Raw genomic sequence first — 15261 nt, forward strand, 5'->3', positions numbered from 1 at the left:
GTTTTGGACTGTTGATTGGGACAAAACAAGACATTTGAGGACGTCACTTAGCACTATGGGAAGCAGTAATCAACATTTTTCATTATTTTCTGACATTTTATAGACAACAACTAATCAACAGTTTACTCGATAATGAAAATCAATACTGAAAATAACTGCCACTGTTGATCATTGAAAAATAAGCTCTGACTCAGTTGTGCTGCAGTCCAGATCCATCTAAATGACTGATTAAAACAGGACTTAATTATGAAAGGTTAAAGGAAACTACATACATACAAGTTGGCAACATAAATGGCTTGTGAGGCTAAAAAAAACCCCAGACTGTATGAGTGATGAAATTAACCCATGTCACAGGGGGAGGTGCTAAGTGCAATGATCCATTAGTGTTCCAATAAGTAGATTAACATTTAGTTGTATGTGCAGCGCCTCACTACAAATCAAAGGAATCTGTATTCAAGACACATTTTATATGGAAAAAAAAAAATCACAGATTCACCTCCAACAAGGGAAGCAAACCTTTGGCGAGCAGCAGTGCAGATATACAGCATGAAATTAATTTCCAGCCAACTTCATCCATATGCAGTGACTGTAGTCACAATAGGCTCGGCTTATGCCAAGACAGAGCCTCTTATCCAGAACCACAGGGTGCCAATCTGGCAACTGTCCCGAACACAGACCTTAAGACCTGTACTAACCTTACAGTATGGCCTACCCCATATCAACAACCCCAAATTCACAAATTACAAACTCAAATCTACTGTAGATGCAAACCATTAGCATCCACACACACACAAGCCTGAACTTCGAGCACTTGCAGATAGAAAGCAGAAGTATGCCATATTGAAATACACATGACAACTTGGCAACGTGTTGATAAAGTATTAAGCTTCATGCTTGGGTCAAGTTCAAGTTTGTTTTTTTATCTAATGTAAATTTTATGAGGACGTTTCTCTCTTTCTCTTTCTGACTGTGCCAGTCGTTGCAAGCAGATATGCAGTGCCCAGTGGGAAGAGAAAAACAGAGACAGAGTAGCTGTAGTATTGTAGTATTCAAATTGTAAAGTGAGCTAACGGTCAGAAATATATGAAATTAAAATAAATGACAGCACCAGTCAGGGTCATTCGGTTCAAGTCTCTAAGACACAGTTACAGTCGAGATTCAGGTCTCAGTTTTAGGCCTGTGCAGATCTCAAGTGGTTCTGCACACACCCTTATTGGGCCCCAACAAGACAAAGAGTCTACAGCCTTGCTAGCAGCTTTGTGAGGTGTTCCGAGGGGTGCTTTGTGCTAAATGCCAATGATAGCATGCTAACATCCTCACAATGAGCATGCTAATGCTTAACATGCCATACCATATTCACCATCTTAGTTTAGCATGTTAGCATGCTAACATTAGCTAAACAGTATTGCTGAGGCTGATTGGAATGGCATTCATTTTTCAGGTATTTGGTCAAAAAACAAAGTATTGGACAAATCAAATTTTGCATTTCGAGCTAGGCTAACAGTCTCTGGGCTGCAGGCTTGTATTTAATGGACAGATATGAGAGTGGTATCAATCTTTATTTTATTTATTTTACTTTATTTGTAAGGGACCATGTACAATATTAAATATAAATGTTACCATACGATGTACAATGTTGTACTAATTTTCATCTGCAGTCCCTTAGCAGGTCACAATTAAAACATATAAGCAGTACTGCACAAAATGCAAACAGGACACATAATACAATTCACAGTTTCTCAGAGGCCACAGTCATTTCTTCAATTTGCTTTTTTTGTCTGACTAAGAGCCTTAAATGTTAAGATATTCAATTCACTGTCAAACAGTAAATAGAAAAGACAGCACATCCTCACATTTGGGAAGCTGGAACCATCAAATGTTTGGCATTTTTGCTTGAAAAATAACTGACATGATGAATCGATTATCAAAATAGTTGCAGATTAATTTTCCGTTGATCTAATAATCATTGCAGGTCTATACATTACACACACAGCTTCAAGTGTATGTTTAACAAATTAAAAGCAAAAATTATATTCTTATCTTAACTTCTTAACAAACTGTTCTTATCTGAACAAAATTTCATTCTAATCTTCGTCGAGACATTTCACTCAAGAACCATGAATGTTTGATCCAAATTTGGTGCCAATCCATTTCAAAGATGTTGAGATATTTCACTGGATAGTTGAAAACTTTCACGTCATGGTTGCACTAAAGGAAAAGCCAAGGGATCACCAAAGTCACTGGGTTTCATCCTCTGGGGACCATGAATATATTCGTACCAAATTTCATGGCCATCCGTCCAATAGTTGACAAGATGTTTCAGTCTGGACCAAAGTAGTGGACCAACTGACTAACATTGCCTCCCCAGAGCCACACTGCTAATACCGCTAGCACAAGGTTATAGGCCAGAGAAGGTTGAGTAACCTTGATGTAATATTAGCAAAGTGCGACTTACCAGGTGTTACGTGCTTTATTAGTTGCACTGTTAGTTTCTCAGTTCCATAATCAGCTCATACTGGATGGCTTTATTGTTCTTTGTTTGCCATATCATTATTTGCCAAGACTCTAAATAACGTTTGCTATAATTATCTGCATCTAAGATGCTAAGCGAGTTTTTAGTTTAGCATGAGTAGAGAGCAGCGTCACAGGTATCGCTTTGTTTTTTATTCTTTTCACATCCCTTCATCCTTTCTTGGGCTCTTTTCAAGTGCTAAATTCACAACACAGTCAAAATTGATTTTGAATTGATAATATATCATAGCCTTCACACTAAGACAACTCAGAATAAGTCAGAAAACAACCCAGAACATCCAGGAGATGTTTAATCAGACCTCAAAGTTCAAACCTCAACTCTCTGTCATCAAAGTCCAAGTCAACCTGGTCAGAGATTTTCATGCACTAGCCAACAGCAATCTTGCTAAAGCCTTTGCTGCTAATCTGTGTGTGTGGCCCATAATGCTCTTTTAACAAGTATGTGTATGTTTAACAGCTCTGACTCACATGGCAGGGATTCAGAGGCGCAGGCACAGAGGGGCTTGAAACATTCATCGTTGACCAAGCAAGTTTAAGAGCCTTGCCTCCATGTCCTCCATGAGTACTGAGGTTCAGTCTCTGCAAAAAAATAACACAATTTAGTTTTGGCAATTTAAAGTATCTTGGATTTACTGTTAATATTAACAGTTTGTGTTTCAATGTTGAACAAAAAGAAGTACATTTGCACTCAAAAGACTAAGAAAATATCCACTAGATTTGACTAATTTGGACATCTGAAGCATCATATTGGCTTCAGATAAACACATTTTTGTTTGAAATGAGGACTGTGCATTTTGTCCCCCATCACTTACATTGAAAGTGCATCAGGAAGGGATCTTTTAATAGTCAGTATGAGCAGGAGGAATGATTACACTTGAAAATAATGAACCTTAATGGGTGGAATATTCTGTATCTGTAAACTGTATTTATGATTAATATTCACACCCAAGACTCCCTGTTTTTTATGGCTGTACCATTTCATCACATTGAAATAATCTAAATGTTTTGTGCATAATTTTATACACATTTCCTCCCAATTCAGGAATCTTTGGAATCTGAAGGATCTCCAGTAGAATTTAAAATGAAACTTTATAAGTGTGAAAAGTTTTGGGTGCAGAGCATGAGTTTGTATAAGTTCAAGAGATTAAATGAATAATTTGACATTTGGGAAAACAAGCTTATACACTAGCCTGTTCTATCCAAAGGTAAAAAGCTCTAAAGCTCACTAATATCGTTTGTAAAATCTTTACAAAAATAGTTTGTGGTTTTACAAGTAGAGCGGAAGAAGGGAGGTGGATTTTGTTACCTTTGGACAGAGCCAGGCTGTTTTTGTGTTTCTAGTCTAATTTTCATTCGCAGTCCGTTGGCAGGTCACAATTAAAACATATGCAGAGTGAACAGAGCAGCACTAAACAAAATACAAACAGGACATATAATACACAAGTTACACACAGTAAACCACACACTCCCATAATGTTAGCTACAAGTCTATGTTTAACTCTCTGCAAAAAAGGGAATAAGTGTATTTCCCAAAATGCCGAACTGTTCCTTTAACAAAGCTCCAGCAACCTGACCTGACTGGGGTTTAATGTGAGGAGAAAAACAGCTGTTATTTGATTGAAGTGGTTGACCAAAACACTGCAGGTAGTTGTAATGAACATGCTAATTCACATATTTGAGCTCAGCTGCAATACAGTAAGGCCCAAACTAAACAAGGAAGTGTGGTGAGACAAGTTTTTCAGTATAATCACCAATGTTTGGTTGTGTCACTTTAAGACATTTTAGCACACATATTGATTGTATGAGTTAGTTTGTCCCACATTCAGCCGTCTACATTTTAGACATAAATGCTCATTCATGATCTTGGAAACAGTAGTTTTACCAGGAAAAAAAAAAGACTTAACTTAAGGTCCACTTTCGGGCTGCAACTAACAATCATTTTCATTACTATTTGGTCTACAAAAATGTTTATAATTTAACAATTTCCTAAAGCCCAAGGTCACATCTTGAAATAGCTTGTTTTGGCTAACCAACAATCCTAAAAGGTCTGTTGACTAACACACTGAACAAAGAAAAGCCCCAAATCCTCAAAACCCAGACTCTGGAACTAGAAAATGTCATTTTTTGCTTGAAAAATGACTTAAACGATCAATCAGTTATTAAAACAGTTGCAATTTTTCTGTCAGTTGACTAATCGTTGCAGCTCAAGTTACTCTCATTGTCACAAACATTGAAAGCACTGTAAAAATCTAGTAAGTGGACATTAAGTTAAAATATTTTGTTGTCAAACTATCTTGATTTAGTCTTGTTCTGACATAAATATTGTTGGTTGCTACGCAGTCACATACACGTTATTTTTCACTGTCCCCACTTCTCTGCTTTTATGGTGAACTATTCACTTTTCTAGTTCGTCCAGTAAAGTGTTACTCTCTTTCTTCTCTGTATATTTATATCTGCTTCCGCAAAACTGTTGTCTTATCTGGCAAAAGATAATCTCTAATGGAATCTAAATTGGAAGTAAAGAAACCATTTAGACTTTATGCAACAAACAAACACACACACACACTACAGCCAACTGTATTTACTTGAAGGGTACATAATGGCTCCTTTAAGTGCTGGCACAGTGATGAAGAGCTTGGGGGTGAGCAGAGGGCAGTAAGAGGCTTTGGCCTAAAGCTACAGCAGAGCAGCAGCACTGTGGCCTGGCTGCACGCTAAGCCCTCAGTCTTGACCCATGTTCACCTGCCCCACTTACCTCTCAACACACTTCATAAGGTCCCTTTTCCTTTCTCCTGTACTTTTCTCGTTTGGTTTCTGGTCCTGCTTTATCTGGGAAGGTGTAAGGTATTGACAGGTTGGTTGACAAGATGGTACAGCAGTGGAGAAGAAGTTGGATGAAGAGGAATTTATCTGCGTCTCTGCTCCTGTATTTGTTTGTCTGTCCCCCTTCCTTCACCTCTTTTCCCTTCTTTTGTGGTCCCAGCCTCCTGTACGTGGTTCAGTGTTCACGGCAGCCGAGTTACAGTTTGACGTCTGGGTCAGTGAAGGGGCTCTCCAGACTCTCTCGCTGCGTCTCATTCATGGCTGCTGCTGATCCTGATTAGCTGGGAGGTGGAGCCTGTTGGTGGCAGATACAGAGACCAGCTGGGAGGTGGAAAGGGAAGTGACCCAGGTCATGATTTCCAAGTTGTTGTTTTGTTACCACAAGCTAAGTTATGTTAATGGGTCAGCACACAAAAATGAAAAAAAAACTAATCAAACAGATTTTCTTGCAGATATTTTTAGTGTTATGTGTCCAGATTGTTAGATAAGTGTTTCTGTCTCCTCCCCAACACAACTAAAGTGAACAGAACTTTGTTTGTGATGGTCAAAGCATTTAAAAATTATATTAAAATTTTCATCGGCAACATCTCTTTCCAGATGCAGTGTTACTGTTACTTTGGATAATCTACAGAACACACTGTCGTCAATTTTCATCGGGAATGTTTCTTACGTTGACAATATATGTAAAAACTATTCTGAAAACTGTTGACAGTTTGACAGTCCCATGATTATCTTGAGCACTAGGAACTACCAATGCTGTGAGCACCACAAACAAAATCCAATTAATCTCCATTGTGTTAGGGTAAATAAAACTGAGAGAAAATGTTTTTGTTTTTTTTTTTCAATTTGAGTGAATCTATAATACTATATTAATCTAATACTTTCCTTTAACGTCCAACTCTGCAGTTCCTCTCAGCTCTACGGAGCATTTTAGCATCTTTTGGCTCATTGTTTTGATTTTATAGCTCACAACTTTACTGTTTTGGTTCACTCGCACCAATCTCATCAGTGTCATTTCTCAGCAGCAACAAAAACACTGATAACTGCACACTACCTGCCCAGCACCAAACAGCAGACAGATAAAGTTGCTACTAGCTGGTGAAAAAATTGCAACATTTAGCAGCTAAAAAGCCATTTTTCTAAAAGTTGGTGGGGACCAAAACAGAGCCAAAAGGTGAGTAAATATTGGAATTAAATTCATCATGTAGACACAAGGACGATTCCAAATTAATGCTAATGTTGCTCCGTGTTTCCTGTGTAAATAAGCAAATGTTTGCAATACCCAGGGTAGCGTTGCTTTTGCTAAACACATCGGTTAGTCCTCATCCTAAAAGTCTTTTCTCTTAAAATTTAAAGTGAAACATACTGTTAGAAAATACAAACAAGTATGTAAGCTAAGCAGCCAAAAAAATGAATGAAGTTACATTTTTCCTTACAATACTAAATAATGCTACCACAAGAACATGACTTTTCCAAGTCTTTTGGATCAGAAACTGTTAGCTTTAGCCCCCGTCTTTTAGCAGGATATCATGTATATAATCATCATGTCCTTATTCAAAACCCTTGTACAGGATCAATATTTTAAAAACTAGTCAGCTGGAAACATTAAAAAAGTCAGAGACTGCGTTTTCAGCCAATTTATGAAGCTAGCGTTACCTAGCTACAAGTGATAAAATCTGGCAATGACAGTTGTCATTTCAGCCAGAAAAAGTGATGGTTGCTGGCTGAAAATGTGAAGCTGTTTTTGTCTAAAATCAACAATCCTTGTTTCAAAATGTATGAAGAAATTTTAGCAGTGTGTCCAAAGGAGGCAAATATATTTACTTTATTTACAGTAAGACTTCAGGCATGGATTTATTATATATAAGACACATTTTTCTTTATGTTTATGTTATTGTCCACTCAGTCTTCCTGCTCATTACTATACAATGATGACAAACCCAGTATAAGTTTTCCTGTTTTATTTCAAAGTCATGCCACAAGTTGACATTAAATACAAAAGAAAAAATAATAATTTCAGATTGTAGCTATAAAATAACCACAGTGTAACCGAGAACCAAAAATCAACAAACACGCATTGAAAAAGAAAAAGGAAAGCTCAAGCTGAAAAGAACACACAGACAAGCACACAGTACAGAACATACAGCAAAGCGCACTGATACCTAGCTATCAGTAAACATACCAGTTTGGAACGCAAGGTAAAGTGGATATATAAAATTAACAAGGTTATAAAATACAGATAAAAGATACTTGTTATAAAGACTGTAGCATCTTCTAGAAGTGTCACCATGCAGTAGGTATTTCCAGTCTCCAGTTAATAAATATCAGCAGAAAAAATACAAGAAGAATCACAAGCTCATTCCTTGAGTGGACAAGACTCGATCTCGGATAAAAACGTCAGTGACAAGAAAGCAGAAGGTATCCGGTGACCTGGTACAACTGAGTCAAATTCAATACAGTCCACATAATGCTGTCGTTCAGATAAACATAGAACCTGGTGCTGTCTCTCTGCACTTCCATCACCAATATCTTGTAATTTAGACACATGCAGCAGTATGCGAGTTGACAAGGCCATAAGATCAGCAGGCAAGCGAAGCTCAACTGCGACCATGTCAGACGGAAAAAAGCCTCTTAAACACTCACAAAAAAAGTATTTTTCAGCTCTCCGGATCCTTCATATTTTCAGTTTTGTCTGTAATTCCCTTATTTCCTCTCTTGCTGACCACTAGAGGTAGTGAGCAACAACATTTTCCCCCTTTAAATAAATGTACAGAATATACTCTATAACATCCATCAATACATGGATCCCATAATAACTGATAAATCGAAATTGCTGCTACTTTTATATACATACTGTATACTGCAAGTTACTGAATACACAATATTATAAAACCGGATACTGTTTTAATGCATGCAAGTGTGCAACATAAGCCTTGTACTTCACACAGTATGTTTATCAAAGTAGCAACAGCGGATTATGTTCAACAACACTCGCGGGAACCAAAAATATATAATCCTGTGATTTCGTAATGTGGTGCCGGCAGATTTGAAGCGGGTGGTTGCTACATGCACTGGTATTTTTGGATTCGTACATAAAAGTAATTTCAGCTTCATTCGAATGGTTTCGTAGTCTTAAAACCTGCTTTGGCATCACCGTGCAGAAAATATATACAGAAAATCAATATGCTAATCATCAAGGTCCTGACACTCCAACCAACCTTGGTCAGTCTAGTCGCTGGAGTGTTTGTGTGTGTGTGTATATATATGTGTGTATGTGTGTGTGTGTGTATATATATGTGTGTATGTGTGTGTGTGTGTGTGTGTGTGTGTGTGTGTGGAGGTTAACAGTGAAAGCCTTAACACTTTTGGCAAAGAATCACAATGTGCGACAATTACAATGAGTAACCACGGCAACGCAGTGAGATTACAAAGACAGACACAAAAGAGGACATGTAGAGAAGAACGAAAAAAAAACAAAAAAAAAAGGTACAAAAAACTACAATTACATAGCATCCCTTCACAATAGACCACCTGTCTTTTTGGCACTGCTGTAGCACATGAAGAACGCCTGGATGAGGTTTCACATTTATCGAATTTGAGAAGGATTTGAGTGACACGCTGTTATTTTGGCTCCTTACTCTTAATACTATTTAGGATTGTGAGTGACACAGTGACTCTGAAACCCAAATACTCTGATACATATATCAAAGATGTCAGGTTAGCTGTGTTAGCTGTCATATTTCTGTGCCAAATCTGTACAAATACAGAAATAAGGAGTTCAGAAATAACACACGCTGCTGAAAACCTGATGTGAAACCTTAATGTAGAAAATGGTACCGGCATCAGTCGAAGAAAATTCAACAAATAACAACAACATGGCACATTCATGAGTACTAATTCACTCTTGGATGCTTGAGCAGAGAATCTATTGTTGCCAGACCAGCTTGTGTCTCTAAAGTCAGTTTTACTTGTATATAAATATCTATATTTATTTATAATTGACATGAAATTCATATTTAAAGTAATAGATCTTCATTCGGGTAAATGCACAATTTTTACTTTCTTGCCAAGAGTCAGATAAGAAGACTGATACCACTCTCATGTCTATTTGTTAAAAGAGTACTCAGTAGCCAAAATCGATGCAGCAGAACTGAGTTATTGGGCATCATGCAAGAACAGTTTTATATTTTTATCCTAAAACTATTTTCTCTGAGGTTTACTCGTAAGAGTTTTTCAAGTCGGATTCAACAAACTCTCTTAACTGTCTAAGCTTGTCGTAAATCTCTTGTTCCAGCCTGTGACGATGTGACCTGTTCGTGAGGAGGTGCACATTCATGACATTTAAACATTAGCATAATAAACGCCCCTAAAATGTAAATATAAGGCGACATGTTCCACTCCGTTTGTGAGCAAGTTTCATTCACAAAAATGTTACCAAAAGAGTAAAAACAAGAATTTCACACCACAGAGCTTCAAGTCCTGTTTTCAGCTTAGCTCAGCGTAAAGACTGGAAACAGGGGAAACAACTAGCCTAGCTTTGTCTGAATATAACTATATCTGCCTACCGCTACCTCTAGTGGCTACCTAGAGCTTGGCCAACAAATAGTCTGTACATAACCCACTGTAAAACCTAAAACTGCTGCTTTTAGACTTCTGTTGTTGTTTTTTATTTTGATTAAACAAAACAAGATATAATATGTTAATCAGTGAGCTTCAGAGGTGCCGGTAGGTTGATATCGTTACCTTTGGACGAAGCCAGGCTAGCTGTTTCTCCCTGTTTCCAGTCTTTATGCTAAGCTAAGATAACCGCCTATCTAACGCTCTGACATGAAAGTGGTATCAATATTCTTATATAACTCTCGGAAAGTAAGAGAACTTCCCAAAATATGGAACTATTCTGTTAAACTTTACACCACTATCAAAATAATAGTGACTTTCTACAATAATTGCTACAAACAGCTAAAAGTCAAATTATCTCCCAGCTGTATTGAATATAAATGTATTTATTTCAGTAATTAATGCTTGATAAACGGCTCATTAACACTGTGCCATGACACATCCGGCTTCATCATATGTGTCTGTGTTACTATGATCTCTGTATTAAAATAAAACTCACACTAATTTACATGGCTAAGAAGAAACAGTGTCTACTGCCATTAATAATTGTTGAACATTGATTCACAGCTATTACAATGACGGAAATATTACTTTAAACACAGATTGAAATTAGACATTAGGTTTGAACTGGCATTCATGAATGTACCACAGAGCAGTTATTAGCTGAAAGACATATTTTGTCGTTAGTGTCGTTATTAACTGCTTTATTGACAGTCAAATCAGCATTTACATATGTATACATACAGAATATCCTGTAAATTGTGATGTAACATGTCGGTATTAACCCAACATGGTTTGGTGAATTTTGTTTTTAACAAATTTATGTACTCATGTAATTTTTATGAACCGCAATTTTAGCATCCAAATGGAGGTTCAATGTGTCTACCCATGTGGGTCACTAATGGATGGATGCTACATGTTAGCAATCATCCTCAGATCCCACATGAGTGTCGACATAATCTAAATGGGCTGATGATTGGGGCTACGAGAGAGGAGTCTATATGGGTAAAATAAGGCCCGATATGGTTTATCTATTTGTTATAATTAAATCTGGGTTACAGAGAAGAGTGGAGCATTGCAAGGAAATCCTAAATTCATGATTTACCGTTACATTCAGCATCCATTCAGAGATCCACTGAAATAAATATCTGGCAATTTTTAAAAACACTTACCACTGCTCTGAAGGTATTTCCTGAATCCTCAAAGACTCTTCAAATCATCTGGATGAAAAAATATTCTGTTCACCGCATGATTAAAGTCGCAACTATATTTTCTAATCCAGGAAGATGAAAATGACAATCTCCTCGCTCTTTTTGTTTTGTTATTTTGTTTGAAAATATAAGATAATAGGAAGCAACATCAACTATACACAAAATATGTGATTGTTAAGTTCTTAAGGTTTGGTTCAGGTACAAATTAAGCAAAGAAATATGACACGTACGGCTTATTTGGATTTGGAAACAGAGTCGCAACTGGAGAAACTGATAAAAAAAATCATCTTTACATGCATCATCCTGATGGTTGAGGCGACTAAGGTTTCTAGAAATACCTTCAGAACAGCGGTAAATGTTGTTAAGCGAACTTCTGATGGTGTTTAATATTGTTATTGATTATTTGATCTTCTTTTATGTATTGGATTTTATTTACTTTTCATTCTTTGTTTTTGAAAGGTGCTATACAGTATAAATTAATTTATCGTCATGATTATGAGGTTTTCAGAGATTGGCAGGTATTTATCAGCAGAAAATCAGACATTTAGCCCTGTAACTCGTATGTAATGGTAATGCGTGAGAGGCTAGTATTACTCCCTGGTCTGTTTAACCATATCCATGGAGCGAGCTACCAATTTGGCACCAATTACCTCTCACCATAAACCCCATTATTCAACCCTCAGTTAGCCATTAAAAGCTGAGTTTGAACATATTCACAGTATTGACCTGTGGAGGGATTATTAGAGGTTTTAGAGAGGCAGAGTTACACAAACATGTGCAGTCACACCTGGAAGCTGCCCTGTACAATAGCTGATTATTATGTTATGTTATGTCTGGAACAGTTAGGAGTTCAGCGCCTTGCACTAAGAAACCTCAACTGTACTTAACGAGGGAGGAAGAAGTGCTTCTTTCTATTCTCATCTGGTCTATAAATGTGCACCAGCAGCTATCCAGGCACATGTTCCCACATCTCATCTCTCGCTTCAGACTGTTGGCACCACAGTTTCTAACACTAGCTGTCTGCAAGCAAACATTTTACAAATTCAGTCTTGTCACATTACCAAACCTTCATTTTCTGTACCTTTGTACGACTGAATACAACATAAAAGAGCACAGAGAAGATAATTAGCACCTAAATAGTAGTCAACAACTGCTGTTAACAATGTTCACTGATGCTAGAGGCGTTATGAATGCATCACTGTATTACAAGACTGTTTCAAAACTGTTGATATGATCAAACTGACGTGAGGTGCGTTACTGTCGACATGCTGATTGCTCAAAACTAGTGTTTCCAAGACTTTGAGATAGAAAGAATAAATATATATAGTAACAATTGAACAGTACAATACAAGGCATGGACATATTGGAAAATAACCCATGCAAGATACATTTATAAAGATGCTGTACACAAAGTGTGTGATCAATTAAATGCCATGTGTGACAGTTCAAGTAATGGCAAAAGGCGCTGAAAAACCAGGAAGAGTAATAGTTTGACTGTCTAACTGTTTGTTTTACATTCAAAGGAAATCTCTTGATAATGACTTTAAATTACAGTTTTAATTCTTATTAAAACACAGACAAAAAAGACTAAGACATACCCAAAAGTTAATTTAACTTGGAATGAAAAGTCTCTGCAATTATATTGCACTTTTGAATAAACAAGAACAGGTTGTGATTTTTCTGTCTGAGCTTCTGTCACAAAAAGCCCCGCTAGGTGCTCGAAGGTCAAATCGGATGGCCACATGATCTTCGCGAGAAATGCCATCAGAGATAGATTGTACCAGTGTTGGTTCAATATGGAAAAGCCTCTAAAATCCCCCTGAAAGCACTGAACAGTTCATCCCATGTTTCCATGTTGCTTTCCTGCTGTGGAGGCAAAGCCAGGACCCGAGGCGATGGCACAGGTTGTTTGGCAGGGCGTTTCCTCTGCTCTCCCTCCTCTTCCTGTCACCTTTGAGGGTCTTTGCTGCCCCCCATTAAAACTAAATAAAGTGCAAGGTGTGTGTTTCTTCTCTGTTCGGTTCACACCTTTCCTCACAAATTGTTTTCTTTCAGGTACGACGCAGATTAACAGATATACATTCATACAAGCGCTCCCAGATACTCCCATTCAAAGCAGCACTGGAACTAGCAGGACACACACACTCTCTCTCTCTCTCTCACACACACACACACACAGACACACACACACACACAGACACACACATGCCTTTCCTGTGCCAACAGCAGAAGCACAGCTGCTGTCTCCCAGGGTCACGTGGCATGAGCCTTTGGCCTGGGCCAAGAGGCTCAAGTCAGAGGAAGCATCAGGCAGTGGTGTTGCCGTTAAGAGATGATGTGGCACAGGGGGTGGTGGTTTGTAGCTAGGCTTGGGGCCAGGCCAGGCCGGTACGAAAGGGACTAAGAGAGCGAAGGGCCTGGCTCATCTTTGGTCCCATAAAGCACTTGATTATGTCAGGGTGAATCTTTGCACTCCACTAGACTGGGAAGTTGTGTACATGGGAGGATCAACGGAGGAAGGGTAACACTATCAAAAGCACCGGCTGTTAAGCTACGACTGGAGAGATGTGCAGCACAGGCAAAGAGTTTTGTCTTTTCAAGCCATGCAGTTTGGAAATCGTCCATAGCAACCGGCAGAAAGCGTCTCGGGGAGTTTTTGAAATGGTACTAGTGATGGAAGACGGGAGGCAAGATTTCACACATGTGCACACTCACAGAACATCACAGAAAAGCTCTCAGTAGAGGGAGAGAATAGCTGCTGTTGGCTTTCGTTTTTTTGTAAAGTCCACAGTAAAAAGTGACAGACAGTGCTGCATGCTCTCCAAAGCACCGGCAAACTGGTGAAGACTTGAGGTGTCTTGGTGGGCCGACTGATATCCACAGATAAAAAAAAAAAAAGAAAAAGAAAAAGAAAGAGTATACATCATGTCAATATAGAGAAGATAGAAACTATGCAAAAAGCGGGGAGTAATGTAGATTTTAAGGAACAAGAGTGGAGGCCGTGCTAACACTGAGGACAGCTGATAGAGAAGATAAACACGGCGAGTATTTAACAAAACCCCCCGCCTCCTCAAGGTGGAGAGACAGACTCAGCCTTAAGGCAATGCATAGCCCTTGGAAACATTGGCACATGCATGGAGAATGCAGAAATTTCTGCATATGTATTATGTGTGTGTTATATAAGTGTATGTGTTTGAATATAACAATGTGCAGAATTTAAAAAAAAAAAAAAGAAAAGAGGTTTGTAGAGTAGGGTCAGACCGATGTACTCATTTGATAAAACTTTTCAGGCCAATATTGTCCTTTTGTTAAAATTCAGTTTGTAGCTCAGTTGATGTCGTCCACTGCTGATTTGATGGAGATTCTGGCTACAAAACCTGCGATGAAACGTACCCTAAGAACAAATATCTGAAGCAAACACTGGATTATGGACAGTTTTGGCAGGAATGTGTTCAAAGATATTCAATACGAACCCCAAATATTGTCTATGGATACCTTCCATCCATAAATATTAGTAAAGGCTTTCAAAAACTAACTCAATCTAAATGCTGAAGCAAAGGAAAACAGGGAAAAAGACACAAAGAGAGTGCAAGCGGCAGAAAAAAGACACAGTGAGCTCCCGCTACGGTTGGTGATTGTTGAAAATAACAGCGGGCACGATTGAACGCCACCTTGAGCGTCGATCATTATAATCCTAACGATCGCGTTAGATGTTGGTGAGCGTGGTCGAGGTGATGAGGCGCACAGTGAGCGTGCCCGGGAGGTCGTTGTCCTGGCGACTGCCCTTGTCGCGGAGGTGAAGCGTGTGCTGCTCCTGCCGCTCGTTGGGGTCGCTGAACATGATCACCTGACCCAGGAAGGTGTCCACTATCATGTTCTTGTTGTAGATCTGTTCGCCGCTCGTGGGAGGAAGGCAGAGATCCGAAAGCGAAAAAAGGGCACGTAAGAAAAGAGAGAGGAGAGAAAAGACAAAAAGGCAATAAGCTGTTACAAAAGAGAAACCACAGGAGAAATTAAAACTTGATAGAGGGCGGTGACACCAAGAAGAACAGAGAGACTGAGGATGAGAGGAAGTGCT

The 15261-nt window shown here is 38.5% G+C and overlaps 2 protein-coding genes across 4 annotated transcripts in view; both read right to left on the reverse strand.

The window, feature by feature from the left end:
* LOC122994950 (unconventional myosin-VIIa-like) overlaps positions 1-5623 on the reverse strand; it is a 57975-nt gene extending 52352 nt beyond the window's left edge. Inside the window, exons 1-3 of one of the 2 annotated variants that reach the window (XM_044369775.1) lie at positions 5489-5623; positions 5288-5361; positions 3001-3111 (exon numbers count right to left, since the gene is read on the reverse strand). The gene's annotated coding sequence lies outside the window, so the exon portion shown is untranslated. Of the gene's footprint in view, positions 1-3000; positions 3112-5287 lie in introns of both variants that reach the window. The other variant, XM_044369776.1, reaches the window with a different exon arrangement.
* A 1678-nt stretch (positions 5624-7301) lies between these two features.
* Positions 7302-15261, reverse strand: part of capn5b (calpain 5b) — a 65277-nt gene continuing 57317 nt past the window's right edge. For both annotated transcript variants that reach the window (XM_044369778.1, XM_044369777.1), the window contains one exon: positions 7302-15072. In XM_044369778.1, coding sequence (XP_044225713.1) covers positions 14890-15072 — 183 coding nt within the window. In that variant the 3' untranslated portion in view covers positions 7302-14889. The remainder of the gene's footprint in view (positions 15073-15261) is intronic.

This window comes from Thunnus albacares, chromosome 13, assembly GCF_914725855.1.
Source record: "Thunnus albacares chromosome 13, fThuAlb1.1, whole genome shotgun sequence".
In the NCBI taxonomy this organism is placed as follows: domain Eukaryota; kingdom Metazoa; phylum Chordata; class Actinopteri; order Scombriformes; family Scombridae; genus Thunnus; species Thunnus albacares.